The sequence below is a fragment of the Pleurodeles waltl genome, chromosome 8, assembly GCF_031143425.1.
Source record: "Pleurodeles waltl isolate 20211129_DDA chromosome 8, aPleWal1.hap1.20221129, whole genome shotgun sequence".
Taxonomy (NCBI): domain Eukaryota; kingdom Metazoa; phylum Chordata; class Amphibia; order Caudata; family Salamandridae; genus Pleurodeles; species Pleurodeles waltl.
Window position 1 is genome coordinate 1,073,736,118 of NC_090447.1, and position 23,581 is coordinate 1,073,759,698.

Here is a 23,581-nt window from a genome sequence, read left to right on the forward strand (position 1 = left end):
TGCTATCTTCCAGGAAGTTTAGATCTTCTGACGTTATGCTGTTTAGTTGGGGGTCTGTATTACCAATAGCGGAGTTGTCAGGCGAGGACAGTTCCAGACTAAAGGAGCTACTATTGAGTCTGCACAGCTTTAAGTTAGTTTTTACAGTTTGGCTTTCGCAGTCTGTTTAGGTGGTAGTTGTTCTATTTCAGGACCCATTATGTTTTGGAGTACTGTAAGTTCTGCTTGGGCACTTCGTGGAGGGAGTGTTAATGAGGAGTTCCCGAAGTTTAATAGTCCCATTTGGGGTTCGGGATAAGATGAATCATTGCTTTTTCTTTGCTCTCCCGGAAAAATGCCCCACTCTGGGAAGTTATTTGACTCTGCTCCGCCGTTCCCATGGGGGTTATTCGTTGGACAGGATAGTCGCGATAAACCATCCAATCGCTGCTGGAGTAGACAAGTATCCTGGTACCCGGTCTCTGAGAGCTCTAGTTCATCCCCCCCCATATTATTGCCACCCTTTTCCCCCAATGGCTGTACCGGGAGGTCGGTAGCTTTGGAGCTTTGCGTTTGCGCCTGTTCAGAGTTTAAATTCACTTGGTTCACTAAGCTATAGTAGTTAGTAATGGTGTTTATCTTTAGTTTTGTTTTCCTTGCACCCAGGCCCAGGTGAATCGGTATATACTGTTGTCTACTGCACAGAGGATTTGCAAGGCCCCCCGTAGATACTCCTGCGTTCAGTATTGCACAATCGATGTCATCGAAGTCGGTATGGGCTGGCAGCAGGGGCACTGACACTGCTTCTGTCCCACCCAACTCTCCTCCTGGTTCGTTTTCGTCGCTGGGAATCCCGATTTGGACACCCTCTGCTGTGACCTCTCCTTCGGTTGTGAACCCTCCTTGGTTTGTGAACCCCCCCTGGGATATCTGGACGATTCCAGGATCCTGGTCCTGATCCTGGTCCTGATCTAACCTCAGATCTTCTAAACTATTGAGTTCCTGCTCCGAACTTTGAAATTTCACTGGGTGAGCGAGTGCCTCATTGGCATCCCTGGCCTTCTTTGTTTTACCTCTTGTCCCAACCATCTTCGAGGACTTCGCCGTTCTCCGCTCTCTGCTCACCAAAAGCCGTCCCTTCCCCTTGATTCCTTACTTACTTACTACCTTGCTTTAGTCTTAGTCTTTATAAAAAATTTTAAAAAAACACCAGCCAGCCAACCAGCCGGACCACCAACAACACCAGACCAAAGCCGAGACTAAAGTGGGAGCTGGGTGTGGCGACGCGACTAACACCGGCACCAAAGCCGGGACCGTAGCTGAGGCACAGCTGAAGCAGAGGGTAGAAGAAGCAGAGGATAAAAATGGGGGGGGAGGAAGGGATCAGGTGGCCAAGGAGTGTCCCGCACGCCAAGATCCGACCAGGGAACCTCCCAAAAACAACGAAAATAGCTGCTCACCCGGTCTCACCCGGTCTCACCCGATCTCTCCCAATCTCTCCGGTCTCTCTCCGGTCTCTCTCCGGTCTCTCTCCGGTCTCCCGATCTCTCAGTCTCTCCTGGTCTCCTGGTCTCCTCCTAGTCTGCTCCCCTGGACACTTGGTCTGGGCACCTGGGCACCTAGTCTGTGGGGGTCCACGGGGTCCGCGGGGTCCGTGGAGGAGGCAGCAGGACTCCCTCTGATGACTCTGACTCCTTCTGACTCTTCCTGACTCTCCTCCGGGCCCCTCAACCTAGGCCCAACCTAGGCCCACCAGCAAGACAGCAAGACAGCGAGTCAGCTAGTCAGCAAGTGAGGCAAGTGAAGGAAAGGAGCAGGGAGGCAGGGGAGCACCCTCAGCCCTCAGCCCCCTCCGCCCCTCAGCCGGAAAGCAGCCGGAATGCGCGCCGGCACACTGGCAACAAAAGGGACTCAAGAGCAGCCCCCCCGGCTCGTGCGGCTCGTGCCTCCCCCGAAGTCCCGCGGCAACAGCGCGTCCGTCTTGCGCTCCACACACCGCAGCAGGTCCGGAGACGTGAGCCACCCGGCACCGACGTCCGCTTCGTCCGTTCCCAGCAGTCCTTCAGGGAGCAACACTTCCTCACTTACGCTTCCACGGTGTCTTAGATTTAGACAATGCCTCCACCGCTGCACCCACCTCCTCTAAGGTTATCTCAGCATCCAAGTCTCTCATACTCTCAAGGTCCAGCTGTGGAAGCCACAACTACCGCAGAAACTCTCCCAGATTCTCGTCTGACACCTGTGGGCCAGTGCGTGACACTGTTTGCATATGTTCTGCCAGTACTCTTATAATATCCCTGCGCTTGGTAACCTGTACACCTGCAGCATTTCGAATATGCAAAATGGGAGAAGATTCCACTTCATGCTTCAGGATCCATGCCAGTAACCTGCTGAATTTGTTCCCCTCCCTGTGTAGCCACTGTCTATATGACCTAAGTGTTTAGCTTCTCCAGTGTCTCCCAACACCTACTGACTTCCCTATACAATCGGGGCTGCTCTCTTTCTACCTCCCTCATTAGAAGGGTCTGCCATTGTATATCCGCGAATCTCCCCTCCCATTTTTTGAGATCCTGTTCCAACTGTCTGCACACCCCACAAGTACATACTCCTCCCAGAATGGCTTTCAGTGCCTCACACTCCGTTCCTCTGGTTGCCGTGGTACCCCAATTCATGTCCAACTAGTTCCTAAAGCCAACTTCCATTTTTTCACGACATGCAGCATCTGTCAGAAAATCTGGGGGCATGCGCCAGCTACGTGTCACCCGTCCACCTGAAACCCATTCCAGCTGGATCAATACCAGGGCACATGATCAGATAAAAACCTCCCCAAATGTGTTATATCCAATACTTGTGAGCAATTCAGGCCACCCAGTAGGAATCAGTCCAAGCGACTACACGTGTTGTGCATCTTAGAGTGACGTGCGTATTCCCTACTCTCCACGTGCAATCCCCTCCATTCGTCCCATAAGCCTAAATTATGCATGACCACTGGGAGGGATCTCGTCATAAAAGGTTTAGTACCCTGTTTAGAAGAGTGACAAACTTTCTCACCGTCCAATATACAATTGTAGTCTCCAGCCCACACAATAGGAGAACCCACCCCAGCACCTCAGCTACATTGTCGTAGAGGCAATGGTCATCTGTGTTGGGTGCATAAGTATTGAGTATAGTAAGGAGCGCACCATCCAACGTACCCTGTGGGAGTATATATTGCCCCTCAACATCAGCTTCGTTGTAAACATGCGTAAATGGAACGCCTGGTGCAATCCATATTGCTACTCCCTTGGCATAAGAGGAAAAAGACGAGGAGAACAATTAGCCCTGGCATTTCTTAGCAAGCTTTTGAGATTCTTCCTCCATCATATGCGTTTCCTGTAAACAGGTTACTTGAATCTCATGCGGCCGCAGAAAATAATTTACTCTATAGCGCGCTGTGTAATCTTTCAGCCCCCTGACATTTCATGTCGGCATATTAATCGGTCGACCCAGATCAGTACTTTGTATTCTCCATCCGCTGTCAACCTCCCCCCGCCTCCTCCCCAGCAGGGGAAAAGCAGACACACTACCTATCTCACATCTCACATACAAGTATGCACTGTTGATGTAACCAATGAACACAGGCAAACATACACTTAATAAACAATTACCAACCCCCCTTCCCACCCCAGATAAACAGTAAAACAAGTACATCAAAGCGTACTGTTGATCCATATGTGTAAATGCTGCCACAACAACACCTTAAAACCCCAACTCCCCAGTTACTAAGTCCTACCACAACAGTGGAGGTAAACGTCCCCACATGCAAAATACACCGTGCCCGTATTGCTCATCTATCATGTTGCAATAAACGCAATACCGTCCACCATATAGTGTGGACTCAAGGAGCACCCTATCTTTTTTCAGACCCACTATAAGCCCAGTACCCGTTACTCCACAAGCAAGAAGCATTTGAAATAATAACATGCCCCACTTAGAGAAGTGTTAGAACACTGATCACTCAAGAAGTATAAAATTAACTGGCATCGGAAATCGACTCCACTCCCAAGGCATGTGCCAGAGTCACTCTGGCAGAGAGGCCAGGGGAATCCACTGCCACTGTACCATCCTGTTGAATTTCAATTCTGCCGTTGTCGCTTGGTCGCTTGCCCCCTTGCCCTGTGGAGCCATACATCCGGCCCTCCCTGTGTTTCCTCCAATCTGAGCCATTCAAACCAGAAACAGGACCGGCGGCAGAGCCCACCCGACCAGATACACACAGTGCAACTTTATCCCACATTTCCAGCCATCGCCAGACCTCCTGCGGGTGGTCAAAAAAGTGGGATTTGCCTCCAGAGAGCACCTTTAAGTGCGCCGGGTACAAAAACATGTATCGAATGTTTATGGCATGAAGCTTGGCTTTTACCTCCATAAATCCCTTCTTCAATGTATGTATCTTGTTTGTTTAGTCTGGATATGTGGAAATTCTGTGGTTTTCAAAAACAGTGTTATCCGTTCCTTGTGCCGCCCGTAGGCTACAGTCTTGATCCCTATAATTCAGAATACAAGCAATGATAGCCCTCGGAGGGGCACCAGGCCAAGGAGGTGCGAACAGCACCTTGTGAGCTGGCTCCCCTACAAACACATCGGACAACCCGACAGGCTGAGGCACATACCTGATCCATCGCTCCACAATGGAATCATCTGCCTGCTCTGGGAACCCAAGAAGGTGTACATTATTGCGTCGGGACCTACCCTCGGCGTCCTCCGGTCTTGCCTCAAGAGCCCCAGATTCTGAAGTGAGCTGAGCCATCTGCTTCTGTAGAGCGCCAAACTCCATCTGTAACTCCAAAATGGACCACTCCGCTACTTTGACCTTATCAGATACCTTCCGGAGGTCCGCCCGGAGAAGGTTCACGTCCACAGCCACTGTCTCTATTTTACCCTCAAGGGCTACCCTTGAGCCCTGAACTGCCACAAGAAGTTCAGCGTGTGACGGTTCTTCCCCAATAAATGGCGTGCTTGGGTCCTCCCTGGACTCACCCAGTCGCGCATGGTGCTGTGGCAACAAAGTAGGAGTGGTGTATTGCACTATGCTGTTCCAATGAGACATGGCTGTTTGCCTGAGCCGCCCCATCTCACCACCAACCGGGGGAAATGCACTGATGAGGTGCGTAGCCGCCGCACCCGGTCTGTAGTACCAAGGTGAAAGTTCTCTTGGAATGTGTCTTTCCTCAGTCAATCTAAATCCAGGGTCAGTGCTCAGTAGAATACCAACAGTGAGCAGGAAGGCATCAACCACATCTAGGTCCATTAAGCCTGCTAATCATCCGCTACTTCACATGGTTCCACTCACTCTCCACGAAGTACTTAAACTCTGCTCCAATATGGTGTAAGGTCCGCACTACATCACCAGTTCACACTCACACGATGTCACATTACCAGCACCTCATGTCCAGGATTAGTGCCGTGGAGTTCAGGGACGTCCATGCCACCACTCCAAGCCTAAGCCTCCTCTCGGTCACCCCGCCGGGCCGCAGTCCACCCCGCAGAGCCACACCTCAGCAGGCTCGATGCGGTGAAGCGCCAACCAGCCCGACTGCCGACCCGGGTCCCCTCTCCGCACTGCAGGACAAACTCATCCATAATGCCCTGCACAAAGGATGCTGGTCCTGTCCGACAACCACGATAAAGGGGGTGGGGGCAGGGCCCTTAACCAGCCCAGGCAAATCCCCAAGCACTTCAGGATAACTGCAGAATCAGGTCGGCGTGGACGCATTTCGCCAGCCATCTTGCTTGGCCACACCCCTCAAATTCCGCTTTTAAGGTTTTTTGGTGTTCAATTTTAATATCTTTTGCATGAAATGTTTTTCCTTTCCACAGGCTCCGTCTAGAAATGGCAAGTGTAGTGTCCTATGGCAACTGGATTCTTCAGAGGTTACGTCATGAGGGGCTGGAGCTGAACTCTAGAATTCTGTAACAAGGCAAATGGATATCGGCCAAATGTTTAAAAACAAACAACAACAAAAAACAGTTGCACGCTTATTACAGTCACAACAAAATGTAATTTTATTGTGCTGTAGTTATGCAGAAGGTATTTATTATCCCTGAGCATAGCCCTAGTCCAGCAAAAGTCCTTGGCGCAATGAGTATGATCAACTGTGAAGAACAGGTTCTTTCAAATTGAGACTCTACTATATTTGTCCTTTCTTCTCAGCAGAGCACCTTGTGTTGATAGTTGTCATTAACTCAATCATAGTCTCTTTCAATGCCCTTTAAGCAGCTCTCCCTGCTAACCTTTTGAGCAGAAGTCAGCTCTGCCAGAATGCTGCAGTTCAGCTTACTCTATGGCTCTATTATCACAGACCACTAGCCCCCTTGAGACCCTGCCGGCCGAATAATTAACATTCTGCTGGGCCAGGACATTGCCGATGGCTCCATTCTGCTGTGCAGCGGGTGCAGAAGCACCCGTCGTGCAGATCACAGCTCCGTAAATCGGGGGCTCTGCACGGGGCCCCTGCACTGCCAAGTGCATGGGCAGTGCAGGAGCCCCGAGGGGGGCTCCGGAGAACCCCTTCCGCTAGTCTGTCCCTGGCGGGTGAACGCGCCAGGGAATGGCTGGCGGAACAATGGTTCTTTATCTGGAGAGCAGCGCTGCCCTGTCAGATGAAGAATTCCACCATTGTCAGGCTGCCTGTCGTCGGTAGCCTGGCAAGTAATGGAAGGCCGCCTGTGGCAGTCCCCACAGTGTACATTATGTGGCAGTCGAAACCGCCATGCGGGTGGCGGAAATTTCCACCGCCATGGGGGTCTCGACCGCCAAGTACATAATGAGGGCCTACGTTTTTAGGGAGGTTTTGCAGCTATGGCCTGGAATAGGTTGGGTAGGAACTCAACAGTTGTTTCTTCTTAAATCTATAAAAACTAAAAGAACTAATGTTATAACTATTCCATTGAACGCATCTTACTTCTTCCCCTTTTCTCTCTCTGTTCCCCGCTTTCACTTTAGATGTTACTTATGGGGGAGATGTCAGTAAAGATCCCCAATAAGCACTGCTTGAGATCTCCACATGCAAGGACCTCTATAAATCTAGTTTCACAGTTAATTGATTAATTTTTTTGGCTTACTGTTAAAGTGTGCCTATTGTGCAGGTTCTGACGTAATGTTGTTTTCAAAATGTTTAAGGCACCAAACTTCCAACTGTCTTTGCATTACAATTGTTAATAATAAATGCACTAAAACAATGTTCTTAGTAAGTGGTCTGAGGACACTAGTAGCTCCATAACACCTACTATAGGGGATCCTGACTATTTAGAAAAAAAAATGTTGGCAACAGATTAACAAAGTATATCGAAACAAAGAAGTAAAATGTAAAATTGACGATTTTAAAACAGCACATATCACTGCCAAAGATAACTAGGTATACTTTAAGGAAGTTGTACTTACTTATAAGGTGGTACATGCATGTAAGAAACTGGGTCACTGGTTGCAATGGATGTGAATACTTCACAAGTAATAACTCCACAATTTCTGCATTACTGGAAACCAAGTACCCTATTCTAGCACCATGCTCTCTCTTCGAGTAGCAAGCAGAGCAGTCCGATACCTGCTCTGGGGAGGTGGTGTGGGCTAGCAATCCCAATTTGCTGGAATCTAAAAACACTCAATAAATTACTGTCCAATCAGTGCATATTCTCTTAAAAAGGAAACATATTTTTTATTACAAGCACACTACTAAATACTACACAATAAATGACAAATATGCACACCAGGTAGATGAAAATGCTTCTGGTGACTATCACATATCGCATTGCCCTGAGTGGTTCCTGAACCCCATAATCACAAACTCACATATACCAGATGCAACCTCACAATATAAGAGACTGTCACTTAAAATAAAGAACACCAACTGGCTTTGCCAGCAGTTACTGCATTAATAAAAATAACCACATTTATCTTTTGTCAATGTAAAACACTATAAGGTGTATCAGTATATATAAGGCACCCTATTATTAAAATCATTCATGCTATTTTTGCATCTTATATCTCCACTAAAATCAATAAGCACAGTGATAACCCTCAACAGCGTTTGTTATAATGATAAACTTTTGTTGTTCAATACCAATATAAAGCATTTGAATTAAAGTACATGTCTTAGTTTTCTTCACAACCTACAGGCCACAGATTGCAGCAATGGGACAAACTACAAGTGGTCTCTGCACATCTCTGCACACCACAACCCAAGAGCAAAAGCTGCAGCTCTGTGAGTGCCTGAGACAAAGGAAAACATCTTCCAATTCCCTGGTAGATGTAGGGCTAAATTTTTTAATCTTCCTGGGCGGCAGCTGCACTTCTGCACCCCCCCCCCCCCCCCCCCCCCCAAACACTCCTTAAGAAATGAGGGTGCCTCTGACCCTCAGTGGGGCACCACGAAAAAGAATGTATGTTAACAATCCCCATGGGACATTAAGGGGCTCTTGTGCACTATCTCAATGAATATCTGATGAATGGGGCTGCTCACTGTCTCCCGGGGCACCCACAAGTGGTTGCGTTCTTTGGGGGTGCATGTAAGAAGCCCCAAGGCCCCAAACACCCTCCCCATCCAGGTAGCACTCCTGTGTGCCTAAGCCAGCACCTTTTTCTTTGTTCTTCCGCCCACGCTATTCTTCTGTGGGTAAAGAAAGCATGAATGGTCTGATTCCCTGACTCTCGAGCACCCCACCTTTCTGGCTTCTCTGCTCTCCATGGGGGATGGAGTTTCTCAGGATCTCTTCAACTGTGTCAGACACTGGAGGTAGGACCCCTGGGGACAAAAGAACCTCAGGTTCCCATACGCTCCCTCCCCTATAAAACATAAAAATGATCTGTGACGAACCTCACGCCCTGGCTCACCCCAGGGAGAATTTGAAAAGAATCGGTGAAGACCTACATACTTTTTTTTCTTGGCCAGAGATCGAATCTTTGAAACTCTATATCTCTGGTCCCGTTGGGCCAATTTTCCTCATCTGTGGGCTTATTTTTCTCTTGATGTCCAACAATAGCCTCTAGGAGTATTTTGATCATGCCTGCAAGACTCTAAACTGGGCCCTTTTCATTGAGTTGGATTTTCAGGCTCTCTCTGCTTGACTTGCTCAATCTGCCTGGGTTTTAGCTCAGTTCTCCTGCATGTGGGGACATCCTTTACAGCCTCTCCACAACCATCCTACAAAATACATCTATATCCACATTTGCCCGGTCCCAGGGCCTCAAGGGTTATGGCTGATGATAGCCTGGCTATTGAAGGGTGATACCATGAAACCGGTGCCGGATGCTTGTTTCCGGACCAGATTTGTGACTAGGGGTGAAAGTTCGATTGGGTCTGCATTCCATCCCTCATTTGTCTTTGTTTGCTTTTGTCGCCATAAGTGCGCTGTGTATGCCCAACGTGGGTCGTGGGATCACTATGCCACTGGATTCAAGCTAGCTTGGCTGATGAAGGGTGATACCCTGAAACCGGTCCCAGGATGCTTGTTTCCGGTCCAGTGAGAACCTGGCCTGGCAGTTCGGGCTGGACTGTTCCCATGAGGAACAGGGTCAAGACTGATTTGCATATGGCTGGGTCCAAACTGGGGTGGCATGGTGCGCAAAATAATTGATGGATTAAACCCAGATCTGTGACTGGGTGGTAAATGTTTGAGTGGTTCTGCATTCCGTCCATCATTTGTGTTTGTTTACTTAAATTATGAGGCCTACCCCCCCATGACATTCATAATCCATTCAGAATCTGCTCTGCAACTGGCTACCTGTGCGGAGATACCACGATTCATACGGTGTTTGCTCACGTGTTCACTTATGACCAGCCCAGTGCCTACTACCCTAGCTGCATAGCAGCGGCCTTACTTTTAAAAGATGAACACCGACATTTAACACGCTCAATCCATTTACTGTGAATTGACCATGAGGGAGACTGAGGTAGTGAGATCCGCTCACAGTACAAGTAAAAAAATATATACATATATATTAAAAGAACAAAAAACAGGTAGTCAAAAGCAAAATATTTTAACAAGTTTCCCCACTTATGTTTTCCCTAGGAAGCGAACAGGCCTGTTTAAATACAAATATGTAATTCCGTTTCTTTTAGTGATCAAATCAGCTAGGAAAATGAAGCCATTGCATATCGGAAACCTGCAGACCTGAATAGACTACAGGATTGTTAAACAAAAAGCCATAACTGACATAATTGTGGCATACAGTTTAATTTTGTAAAGAACGTAAGAAACTGGAGTCGTGCGTCAATATTGTAAGGACGGAATATCTTCTATATTTCACCAGTGACTGACAATGTAAAGTGGGCTTGTTCAGTGTTTTAAAAGTGTTATGTTTTATTGTTGCTTTCCGTTTTTAGTAATATAACATTATTTTAATGAAGCGAAAAGAACCTTTAGCAAACCCGCTATATACGCCTTGACATTTTACAACCCAAAATGTATTTTTCATTTAAGAGATACGCCCAGCTTACGTTGATAAAAAAAATTGCGTTTTCGCGTGCATTAAACGCCCTATTTCAACTGATTGACTTGCAAAGATCAATATAGAAATGACCTGAGAGACTAACTCGTGGCGTGTTACCTCACCCTTTGCAATTCCCACTTTTCTACAAGGTGCTCCACTTCACCTCCAAGTACTACAGTGTTTGTGTCGTCCACGAGCAGGCATCCGTTTTTCACCTCAACAATTCCAATCAGCTTTATTTTTGTGCCTGGTGGCGTGTTCAAGCTAAAATAATAAAAAATAATATATTAAAACACTTTAGGAGAGCCAACAAAATACCTCTAAGTGTAGCGACAACACGCTCAGCAGTAAATGTAGAGCACACACAGTAAATACATTTCTTCAAATTGATTATCATTTGTATTTTTAAACCTACTTTTCTATCAGTGCTTGCTGGTATCGATTCCATTAAAACAATGAAAATCAGCAACATCTCTTCTGTTTGCACCCAAACACTGAAAAACATTGATGCGTCATTACTGAATGCGCTTTACAACCATTATTAAGAAACAGTTGCCACCAGTCACGTTATACATTCCAAACCCAAGGAATGTGCACGACTTGGATGAAGGTGCTTTACTCAATAATAATAACGCCTTCTGCATTCATTCATGGTATTAGATCATGCTCACTCCTTACAGGTTAAGTTACATGATTTGTGTGCCCCTTACGGCTGTGTTGAGGAAAACAACAACGTGATGGGTGGACTCAGTGCTTAATTTGCAAATACAAAGGTGCCGGTGCCCAAAGCCCTGCTCTTAAGTGCTTAATTTGCAAATACAAAGGTGCCGGTGCCCAAAGCCCTGCTCTTAAACATGCGGCTGTTGTAATTAAATGTGTGAACATGGAATACTGAGGCGGCGTAATCCTGAAGCCATCTCGGGCCTCTTCAATCGATATAAAGCCACTCACTGCCCCTTCAGCTCACTCTTGCAGCTTTTCACTTTCTCCCTTTGTGACACGTTTTCGTTTTTCCCTTCACCCGTCTTTCCCATATGTGTCTTTTGCTCGCAGCAAATGCTTGAGGCAGAAGAATAAGCCCCGGCCCTCAAATATAAGTGCCGGTGCTCAGCACCGGAAACAACAAGCACAAATTAAGCACTGGGTGGACTGCTTGAATTCATATCAGTCACTAGTAATTACTCTGCCCTACAATCGTCCACCATGCCAACTCAGACAAAAGACATATTCAAATCAGTCTTAGCCCTGCTCCACTCCAATTGAAACAGTCCAACCGAAACTGCGAAGGGAGGTCTCCACTGTCTGGAAACACGAGCCACCCTAGCGCAGCTTCGGCCTACTTGGGCCTCGTCAAAAGAGTGCAGTCCTATGGCCGGTGGCTGAGATTCATTTAGGCAGACACTGAAGCCGTTATGTCAGATATCCAAGGAAGACCCAGGTAAATAAAGTGGACTAAGCTGACTCTTCAAAGTATCGGAGACATCACAGATTTGTCTCAAACAAAAATACATTTAAGGCTCTAAAGCAACACAAAAAAAAACAAAAAACAGACTTTATGGTATGCACTATTTGTGAAGATAACGGGAAAGAGGAGACGAGCAAGAAAATAAAGGTATTTTACCCAACTCCAAAGGGACTAGACAAAACTCAGAACGGATTCTTGGAAATCATTCACAGGGAAAGGGGTGAGACAGGAATGGTAAAGCATCATGCGACAGAGAACGACTAATTGAATCAGTAAAATGAACAATGACCCAAGTGTGATGGTCTTGTGGACTAGCCCAGACATTCTGGAAACAAGGGACTGGACTAGTTAACCTTAAAACAGCTGTGGCTCTTTTCTGGAAACATCTAACACTGAAGATGCAGAACATCCACTAACAGTCCTTTTGGGCAAGTTGCTCACCCATATGCTTCTGGCAGCTCACCTCGCCTTTGTCCGGCTATGGAAATGTCCCAATTCTCCCCTCCAAACATGTGGTGGGATACTTTATGGACAATACAGCTGCTGAAGGAGAACATAACAGCTATTCTGAAATACAATATTACCAAATTTGAAAAGACAGATGTCACCACAAAGAAGAACTTGGACACATGGTACCAATACTTCATAGACAAGGTTTGTGTCGCCTAAGCTATTCATCTATGTTCAAGAACATGGATGATGCAATATAAGAGTGACATCTATGCTAAATGGAGTTCTTGGTAATATGAAGTACACAACATCTCCATGTTCATAAGAACCTCAATCTTTGCGTTTTTTTGTTATCTGGGGAAAAGGCTTCAGGTATCAAACTTCCTGTCTTTTTTTTTTTTTTTAGATGTTTTGATTGTATATGTGCATCAAAAGGGTTTGTTATTTTTGAACAATTATCTCTCCTGTGCACTGAAAGTTTGCCTAAGTAAAGTTTTGAAAAAGAAAGCATTGCAGTTGGATTGCCTTCTAAATACAATGTATTATTTTTTAAGACAAGGCCCCTGGGGTATAGCCCAGTAGTTGAAAGAAGAGATGATGGAGGGGCACCTATTGGTTTTCCTCAGCAATGGAATTTGCACATCTGACTCAAAGCACTAAGGATAAGAGACTGCTGCCAGAGGCATACTGAATAGTCCAGCGAGACAGGAGAAAAAGCAGATAGACTGTTTGATGGGCTTTGTAACATTATAAGTAGAATGCATGTGAAGGAGCACAAGAGTGGTAGCTTTGAAAAAACAGTAATGAGCTTAGGGAATAAGTAGTTACTACAGTAGAACTAACAGAAAGGGGTTTAGGATATTCATTGGGGGAACAGAGGGACATTCATAGGGCAGAGAGGTATGGATACTGAGGACCTGAGAGTACAATAGGGTAGCTAATTTCTCAGCCGAGAGTAACTGCAGTATAAGGGTGGAAAATTAATGGCTGACTGTTTTTACTCGAAACCCCTATTCTGGAACAATCTGTAAAGTTGATAACTGTGGTTACATTTTGTTTCACTGAAACTGAAAACAACGAAGGGGCTCTGGGCCAATAATCGCTGGTATAAGCTTTCATCTCTAGCATTCCAATAGTTGTCTTTCTGTTTTTCCCTTTCTAATTTAGAACATTCTAACCTCAGCTGGCAGAACGTTCTAATAGACGCATAGCCCTTAATCCTTGGCTATCCTTGTTATTAAAGGCCTTCTCTGCTAACTCTGGCTCAGCGCCTATAACTGCTATACCCTCGGCAGTAGCCTATAATATTATATCCTAAACAATGTATGAAGGTCCAACAAACACAAATAGCCCCCCCCACCAAAAAAAAAAAAAAAACACCAATTACAAATATATTGCTCGTACAATAAAGATGGAGTCTGCTTCAGTCAGACACCTCCAGGTGTTGTCTGGAAATCGGGTGGTCAAAAAGGTCTGAATGACAGTAAACACCTTCATGCCTAGGGCATCACAGTGAGTATGCTTTAGTGCTGCAGCTAGAGTACAATTTGAAGTGCAACCTACATAGCATGGATGAGCAGGGGAAAAATGTAGTGCGGCACAGTGGAACTGAGTTTCAAGCGACAACTAAGTCAAGTAAACACATAACCTGGTGATACACCTTGGTTGAAATGATCTTGCATCTGTGAGCAGGTGCCACTACTGTAAAGAAAAAAAACGTAGCTCTTGTTACTAACTACAGGCAAAGAGCTGAGGTCCATGGAAAAATAATTAGTCCTGGATCATTCTCCAACAACAATGTAATAGGGCTTGATCACAAGAAATGGTCGACTTTTCAAGATAGAAGGTAACGACTTTAATGCAGGAATTCTTGAAAAGCATATGTGTGAGTTACGTCAGGCACACACTAATTTATCTGTGTAGGCCCTTCAGTTATGGTTCGGGCAGAGTTAATATCTGAAACTCAGGTATGGACCTGTTCATAATTAATATATGAGACGCGCAAATAAAGATGGGGTGCGTTCAGGTATTAGAAAGGTAACGTGTAGCAGTGTGCCAGCCTTGCTGTCACAGAATGCAGCAGCAAGAGATGGCATAACTTTAAAGAGGCCAATTACAGCTAAAACATCACTGACAAGGTCTGGTGGAAGATTCTGTAGTTAAACGACAGGTCCATAAGCAAAGTTACGACAACTCAGCTGTGAGGAGAGCGCAATGGCACCTCTACTATAGTAATCTGGAGCTAAAAAAAAAGTAATGTGAGACCACATGGGAAGAGCAGAGAATTATGACCCAATGAAACTAAGCACATGCCATGGAAACACGTTTTGGAAGTGCATTTTCAAATGGTAATGACTGGGGAGGGCCCAGAAGTGAAAGTTCACCTGAAATGGCATGAATGGCTAGGAACTTTTAAAAGTAGAAGGCCACCCAAAAAACACAGAACTGTTGGAATACACTACTAGTGAGCAGCTGCAAGATAAAATAACAGAGGCTGGGGTCCTTCTCTACCTTCGGTGTGAATCCTTCTCTTTTTACCACATGGCTGCTGATGGTATCCCTTAAAAGAAACTGCCAACAGGCCCCTGGGCACCCAGTTTCTACAAATGCGAAAAGATAGGCTTGTGGCATTGGCCTCATGGGACAGAGTTTTGTCTTTTTTAACCAAAGAATGAAATTATTTAAAAAAAAAAGAAAAAAAAAAACACTTGTGCTCATAAACTGTGAGGATTTGGGTGTACTATATGGTATGGCTGGGAGGCCATACCGTGCACTACACTCGTAAAGACCGTCTTGGGTCTAGTCAAGTATGTTTACTTAACCTTAAGCTCAACCCTGGGCAGCTGTGACTGAGCAGAACGGCTTAAGCAAAGGAACAATGTGTGCAGCATTTAATAGCACTAAACAACAGAATAAGAATGCCACATGACACAAAAGAAACAAGACACCAATTTATAAAAATAGAGTAGATTTTTAAAAATATTTAGAGCCCTTACGCATCAAAATCCACTGGAGGGTTCTGTAGATACAGATTTAGAAGTAACAAATAACTTTTCTATCAATCGCAAACAATCTTTGGACACCAAAGAATTTGTAAACTTTTGAAAAGTTTGCAAAAGTTAGTTAGACAACCCTGACCCGAGTTGGGTCACTAAGTCGGGCAGAACTGAGGTCTAGGGGAGCAGAAATATACTTTGGAGAGTTACCTGACCATCATAGCATTTTTAAAGCAAGGTCCAAACACAACAGGATGACCGCCATGGGCATCAATGGAGTGGTTCTGATGCTGAGGGATGCAAGCAGAAAGATGCTTAAAGGATGCTCTGACTGTGATGTGGTCGATGGGGGGTGGTGGTTCCTCAGTCCATAGGTGAAGTGGGGTGAACTTGGCCACAGAGGTCAGGGTCCGTCAAAGTCCTCTAAGTTGCAGGAGCCAGCCAGCCAGTGCTGGGCTACTGCTCAGTCTGCACTACAGCTGGAGCGAAATCCATTGGTGGGGTTTAGTGTCCCTTGGGTAAGACGAATCCGGTCCTTGACAGCACTCCTGGGGTCAGCAGATACGGGTGCAGGTTTTGGCCATCTCAGATTTGTCCTCTTGGGTGCACGGCAACTGGTAGCAGCAAAACCTCTGCAGTGGCTACCAACCTTGCAACTTCTGCAACTTCAGTTGTTGTGTCCATGGGGCTGGTTCCAAGAGATCATCCGATTGATCCTTGGAGTCTCCGCTGTTTTTGGATGTTGGGAATCAATTTTTGCTAGCCCAAAGTGTAGCAGGTTCAGTTTTTCAGAGCATGCAGCCTCTCTTTGTGTGGGTGAAAGGGCAGCTCAGTAGTCCTTCTGTGGTCCTCTCTACGATTCCAGCATGATCTGAGTGTCAGCGTGCCAGGGGGTGCCATATTTATCCCAGGAAAGTGCCTGAGGTGACCACGCAGTCACTAACTCAATGGTCTATTGGGTCTCCTCCTACTTAGTGACAAAGATCCTGAGATGGCTACCCCAAAATGTCACCCTTTTGCCCCTTTCAAGATGGCACAACCCCTCCTCCGTTTCCTGGAGCTTGGAAGCGCACCCTAGAGGCATGGCTACCTGAGGGCTACATACCCAAGATAAAACCCATTTGGGGGGTGAGTTTCCCCTCTCTGGCTCTGCCTCCATGCTTTCTACAGGAACAAAAGTCATCCTGATCAGGGGTCTTGGCCGGAAGCTCATCAAAGACGGCTTCCCCTTTGAAGCTCGCTTCTGGACTAACCACCCCGAGGTGACATGTCTTTCACACATCTCCAAAAAACAGGAGGGACAGGGAGATTAATGGTCCAGTGTACTGTCTCCCTTAATGAAACTCTAAACCAAATAAGTACACTGTTCCAAACAAAGTGAACACAGGGGACTAGAAAGGACTGCAGTGAAATTGTTGTAGGAGTGCCCTCAAGCATCACATTAGGATGTCAAGCATCATCATTGGGCTAACCCCTCGCCAGACTGGCACTGCAATGTCTGACGGGCCTCCAACAGAAGGATGGAGGCTCTTCAACCAAGAAGATGATTAATCAAAGACTGCAGCCCATATTGACAGGGGAAATGAAGGAGAGACAAGAATCTAAAATTAGCTCTAATCCTCTTAATAATTTTAATAATTTCAATAGGGATTAGGCCAAGGTTAAAAACACAACTCGGAGTATACAGGAAAACGATGTTACCAATACTCCTTCAGAGCTAGAGAGGAGGCAAGTAGTTTGCTCCTAACATATGGTCGACATGTTTCGCGCCCTCACGGTCACACACGGATCCACTGGCGCTTCATCAGGACCGCTATCATTTTACTTCTCCTTGTAAAAACAAGACAATAAATGCTGGGAGGTCACTTACAGTCTGCCGATCTATTGTGTATGTCAGTCAAATGATAGGTCGCCCTGTGTCAAAAACAAAGAGACAAAATCAGAAAAAAGACAAATCTATATATGTCTAAATGACGAGACATTCATTATTGTCACAGTCAAATGGGAGCCGCACGCATGTTAATACTTGTCGTGTACTCACAAAAACAAGGTACTCAGGTAAAGAAGAAAAAGAAAACAGAAGACATTGCTTACCATCCCATGAAGGTAACGGGCATCATAGGGACGCGTAAACCTCTTACCCAAGGAGAGTATTCTACATTTGGAACAAAGAATTAGCAATGAAAAGGTATTTGCATATATCCGAAGCCACAAACTTTTTCGCACATAGTTTATGTGAGTCGTCCATTCTAGATGTCTAGAAACATATGCTTGTCATAACTCAATGGACTTTGTACATGTATTGATAATCAAAGTCAGTCAAAAAGACTGCGAGACTTAGCTAAAAGTAAAAGTCAGTCGTAGCTGTTCAAATGTTTTATATTCGTCTGTCACAAGTAAATAGAATAGCTACACAGTCATAAGAAACAGCCTTTGCAAATTTGAGCCATTAATGGTTGTGAAGACTAATGTGTAAAAACAGACCGTGGTCATCATTCAGTAGGGCTCAATGAACCACATAGTGTTGTTAACTGAGCCGGTTGTTATTAGCTGGACAAGTCGGCAACCATTAGCTCCCCAGATATTTAATACAAAATAATTCTTGGCGTGTGGTACACGGTCCCTTATTAGTATTATTTTGCCTCCATATGGTGTGTACTCGATTACTGCCGCTATTGTTATTAGATTGTAGTCATGTCCTGCCCTCTTGTAAAATACACAAACACGTCTTAAGTACGAAAGCCAGTTACCCTGGTTGATAGAGCTATCGCACTGTGTAATCTCCGTGGATCAGATTACAACCCTAGCTATGAGCCGGCTCGTGCAGGATCGACTTGGACTCATTTTCGAATGGATGAGAAAAGAAGTTTCTATATAAGCGTCTCAGAACGCATGTACCTACTTGCACTTCTCCCCGAGGTCCGTCTTGAACCTGCCCGAGGTCGCGTTCCTGAAAAACAAACGCGGCGCACGTCCGAATCGTTTATATGAAGATCAAAGGAGTCTTCCGAGGAAATTGACCTGTGACGTCAACTCTCCAGTCACAGGAGACTCGAAACTGAAAAAGGAATCGTCCAAGGCTAATCGTTGGTAAAAGCGGCGGCCATATTGGATGTGCAAACTACATATATGGAGATAAGCATAATCAGAAGCTTAAAGGCTCCGGTGGTCAACTCCGATGTGTAAACCCATTCGTGTTTGTGGAGGGGATCGCTTACTATCTTACCAAAGTGTCTACCCCAAATCTATGTACCCGGTGGTAGAGCCACCACAATATTGTATTCATGTCGAACTCACATGGGGAAGATATCAAGGTCCTCTACCTTACAAGTCGTGGACTCGTAGTACTTGAATAGTTTAATGAGAGAGGGTCCACCAGGGGATTTCGTCATTTAGGCCCTCGATGGCTGTTTTTAATCTGAAGACCCAACGCTGTTCAATCCTAAACAGGGATTTAGGGTCACCTGCTTTGTATTTTGGTGCTTGTATGACTGTCCACGTGAGATCATCAGGACCGTGTTTGGCAGCTAGAAAATGTGCACTCAGTTTAGTTGTTATCCGTAGACATCTGATATTGCTGCGGTGTTCGTTTATTCGTAGTTTCACTGGTCTGGTTGTCATGCCTACATACTGTAAGTCACACGGGCAAGTTATCAGGTAAATGCAATGTCGCGTGTTACAATTAGTGTGATTTCTTAAGTGCCAAGTCCCAAAATGTTTAAGAACTAGGCTGTTTGCATGTTTAGTTAAGGAACAAACATTGCAAGAACCACACGGATAGTGACCGGTGACTGGAGGAAGATTCCAAAGTGTGGATTGAACTTCACCGACTTCCTGTCTATGTGGTCGGGTGTGGATAACTAGATCCCTGATATTAGTGGATCTCTTGAATGCAAATAAGGGTTCTGAAATCTGCGTACCCCCACTAAGTAGGATTTGCCACCTCTTGTTGATTAATCTTTTAACCGTATTGGACATAGGAGTGTACGTAGTTACACACGTGATTCGTGCTTGCTCTTCCCTCACTGCTGGTGCTAGGAGGGCTTCTCTGTGATTGTTACGGGCTCTCTTATAAGCAGGATTGATCACCTTTAATGGATATAGCCGAGATTGGAGTTTCCTTCGAAGTTCTCGTGCCTGATTGTCAAACAGCAATTTTGAAGAGCAGTTTCTGCGTAATCTTAAAAATTGACCAAAAGGTAGATTATCGCGTAGAGCTTTTGGATGGTAACTGTCATATCGCAATAAGCTATTCCGATCTGTAGTCTTGTGATACGTGTCTGTCACTAATTTCCCATCCACGATGTGGATCAGAAGATCCAAAAATGATATATGGGTGGTTGAAACATGGGCTGTGAATCTCAAAAAGGGATCTAATGTGTTAATCCAGCTAGTGAACAGATCTACTGTCGCAAGAGATCCTTGCCATATGATAAGAATATCATCTATGTACCGTCGCCATAGTTTGATATGCTTAAAGAAAGGACATGTTGCTGCCAAGATAAATTTCTTTTCAAATTGATACATGTATAGACAAGCCAAGCTAGGGGCAAAAGTACTTCCCATGGATGTCCCTTGGATCTGATGGTAAAGGACATCCTCAAATTGAAAAAAACTTTGTGTCATTGCCAGCGATGCACAATGCATAACAAAGTGAACTGGCGTTGGTGAAGTCCAATGTTGCTGAAGAAGAGCGGATTCCACGACCTCCAAAGTGGCTGTCTGTGGAATATTGGTGTATAGGGATTCTACATCTAGTGTGATAAGGACTTCTACCCGGATAGTGGAATTGATGGTCTCTATAAGGTTGAGGACATCCTTGGTGTCCTTAAGATAAGTAGTGGAACTCTTTACTAGTGGTTGGAAGAAAGAGTCACAAAAAATCGATAATGGTTCCAAAATTGACCCAATTCCTGAGACTATGGGGCGGCCAGGAGGAGGAAGAATGCCTTTATGGATTTTCGGGAGGCAGTAAAAATATGGTGTTCTCGGATGGATACTTTCCAAGAATTCGGCCTCGTTGGGAGAAATCCAGCTATTGCTTTTGGCTTCATGAACCAAACTCTTAATCTTGTGTTGTAACTTGTTAGTGGGGTCCTGGTTCAGAAGCGTGTAATGAGTTCTGTCATTTAAAAGGCGGAGACATTCCTGCCTGTAATCTGATGCATCCATAATAACTATTGCTCCTCCTTTATCCGCCGGTTTGATAACTATAGAGGAATCATTGGATAGACTCTTAAGTGCATTCCACTCAGAGGAGGGTAGATTGACAAACGGACGTCTAGGTACAGTTTGTTCAAGATCTGACAGGACTGCTTTTTCGAAGGCTAAAACCTCACACGGAAGTGAATGTGTGGGAGGCATAAAGGTAGATGGTTTCTTTAAGCCTGTGTCACAGCTACTAGAGGGTTCGGGTTGGTTTTTAAAGAAAAAATGTAAACGAACCTTTCGAAAAAATTGAGACAACTCACAGTGAAGGCGGAAGGGGTCTTCAGAGGGGGTGGGAACAAAGCCTAGACCTCTATTTAGAACTCGCGATTCATCCCTGGATAGTTGTCTGTGGGACAAATTGACAACTAGGTCTTCTGTGGAGCGGTCTTGTTCTGGCTCCTCGTGATCATCTGGGGTTCTTCTCGACCCCAGTGAACTCTTCTCCCTCTTCCTCTCCTTCTGCCTCTTCCTCTGCCCGGACCTCGGCCTAAAAAAGGCCCATAAGGTGGCATCGGGCGGGGTTGAAAAAAAGGATAAGGAGGTTGCCAGTAAAGTTGTTGGTTATGGGCATACTGATGGAAGTTGTAGTAAGGCTGAGGAGTACTCTCATCAGTGCTCCATCCTTCTGAGGAGGAGCTACTGCTATAGTTACGAGATTTTCTGTTGGAATAGGAGGAGTCGTCTGATGACCGTGATTGTGTGTCGGTCTCATAATCCTCTTTGATATATGGGTAGATTTTCTCCCTGTCAAATTTATTAATATCTTTTTGTAGTTTGGAGATTTTTTGTTGTGTCAGGAACTCTTTGGTTTCATTGAGTTCCGTGTTAATCTCCAGGAGACGACTCTTGAAGGCTGCTATCGTAACTGTCGTTTTGATCGAGCTTTCCATGCAATTAATTTGGATAGCAATGGACTCGGCTAGTCTCTTTGAGGTGTTAATAATCAATACTAGCCAGTCACGGGTGCATTTCCATGCTATCTGTGCCCAGTCTTTCCTGAAAGCCAGGTCCTGCAGGAAAATTCTTGGTACATTAGAGACAAGAAGACCGCTGGGCGCGATATTCGCTCTTAGGTATTCGGTCATGATTGTCCCATGCATGATAGTCTTAATTAAATCACGTTTCAGGGAGGAAAGCTTGTCCCAGTTTTCTTTAAGGCTACCTGAAGGGGCTGCACCATCGTTAGAAAGTATGGATGGTGTTTGTAAAATTGCAGAAACGACATCATCGTCGAAACTGAGACCCTGGAAATTATCCATGGTCTTATCTATCACTAAATAGGTCCCACAGCAAAACTGCTGTTCTATAACTTCAAAAAACAGGAGGGACAGGGAGATTAATGGTCCAGTGTACTGTCTCCCTTAATGAAACTCTAAACCAAATAAGTACACTGTTCCAAACAAAGTGAACACAGGGGACTAGAAAGGACTGCAGTGAAATTGTTGTAGGAGTGCCCTCAAGCATCACATTAGGATGTCAAGCATCATCATTGGGCTAACCCCTCGCCAGACTGGCACTGCAATGTCTGACGGGCCTCCAACAGAAGGATGGAGGCTCTTCAACCAAGAAGATGATTAATCAAAGACTGCAGCCCATATTGACAGGGGAAATGAAGGAGAGACAAGAATCTAAAATTAGCTCTAATCCTCTTAATAATTTTAATAATTTCAATAGGGATTAGGCCAAGGTTAAAAACACAACTCGGAGTATACAGGAAAACGATGTTACCAATACTCCTTCAGAGCTAGAGAGGAGGCAAGTAGAACACCGCAGCAATATCAGATGTCTACGGATAACAACTAAACTGAGTGCACATTTTCTAGCTGCCAAACACGGTCCTAATGATCTCGCGTGGACAGTCATACAAGCACCAAAATACAAAGCAGATGACCCTAAATCCCTGTTTAGGATTGAACAGCGTTGGGTCTTCAGATTAAAAACAGCCATCGAGGGCCTAAATGACGAAATCCCCTGGTGGACCCTCTCTCATTAAACTATTCAAGTACTACGAGTCCACGACTTGTAAGGTAGAGGACCTTGATATCTTCCCCATGTGAGTTCGACACGAATACAATATTGTGGTGGCTCTACCACCGGGTACATAGATTTGGGGTAGACACTTTGGTAAGATAGTAAGCGATCCCCTCCACAAACACGAATGGGTTTACACATCGGAGTTGACCACCGGAGCCTTTAAGCTTCTGATTATGCTTATCTCCATATATGTAGTTTGCACATCCAATATGGCCGCCGCTTTTACCAACGATTAGCCTTGGACGATTCCTTTTTCAGTTTCGAGTCTCCTGTGACTGGAGAGTTGACGTCACAGGTCAATTTCCTCGGAAGACTCCTTTGATCTTCATATAAATGATTCGGACGTGCGCCGCGTTTGTTTTTCAGGAACGCGACCTCGGGCAGGTTCAAGACGGACCTCGGGGAGAAGTGCAAGTAGGTACATGCGTTCTGAGACGCTTATATAGAAACTTCTTTTCTCATCCATTCGAAAATGAGTCCAAGTCGATCCTGCACGAGCCGGCTCATAGCTAGGGTTGTAATCTGATCCACGGAGATTACACAGTGCGATAGCTCTATCAACCAGGGTAACGGGCTTTCGTACTTAAGACGTGTTTGTGTATTTTACAAGAGGGCAGGACATGACTACAATCTAATAACAATAGCGGCAGTAATCGAGTACACACCATATGGAGGCAAAATAATACTAATAAGGGACCGTGTACCACACGCCAAGAATTATTTTGTATTAAATATCTGGGGAGCTAATGGTTGCCGACTTGTCCAGCTAATAACAACCGGCTCAGTTAACAACACTATGTGGTTCATTGAGCCCTACTGAATGATGACCACGGTCTGTTTTTACACATTAGTCTTCACAACCATTAATGGCTCAAATTTGCAAAGGCTGTTTCTTATGACTGTGTAGCTATTCTATTTACTTGTGACAGACGAATATAAAACATTTGAACAGCTACGACTGACTTTTACTTTTAGCTA

At 45.3% G+C, this 23,581-nt stretch overlaps 1 protein-coding gene across 3 annotated transcripts in view; it reads right to left on the reverse strand.

The window, feature by feature from the left end:
- The window catches only part of TDRD3 (tudor domain containing 3), a 653,010-nt gene that overhangs the window by 354,323 nt on the left and 275,106 nt on the right, over positions 1–23,581 (reverse strand). For all 3 annotated transcript variants that reach the window (XM_069205299.1, XM_069205301.1, XM_069205300.1), the window contains exon 5: positions 10,570–10,711. In XM_069205299.1, the coding sequence (XP_069061400.1) occupies positions 10,570–10,711 (142 nt within the window). The remainder of the gene's footprint in view (positions 1–10,569; positions 10,712–23,581) is intronic.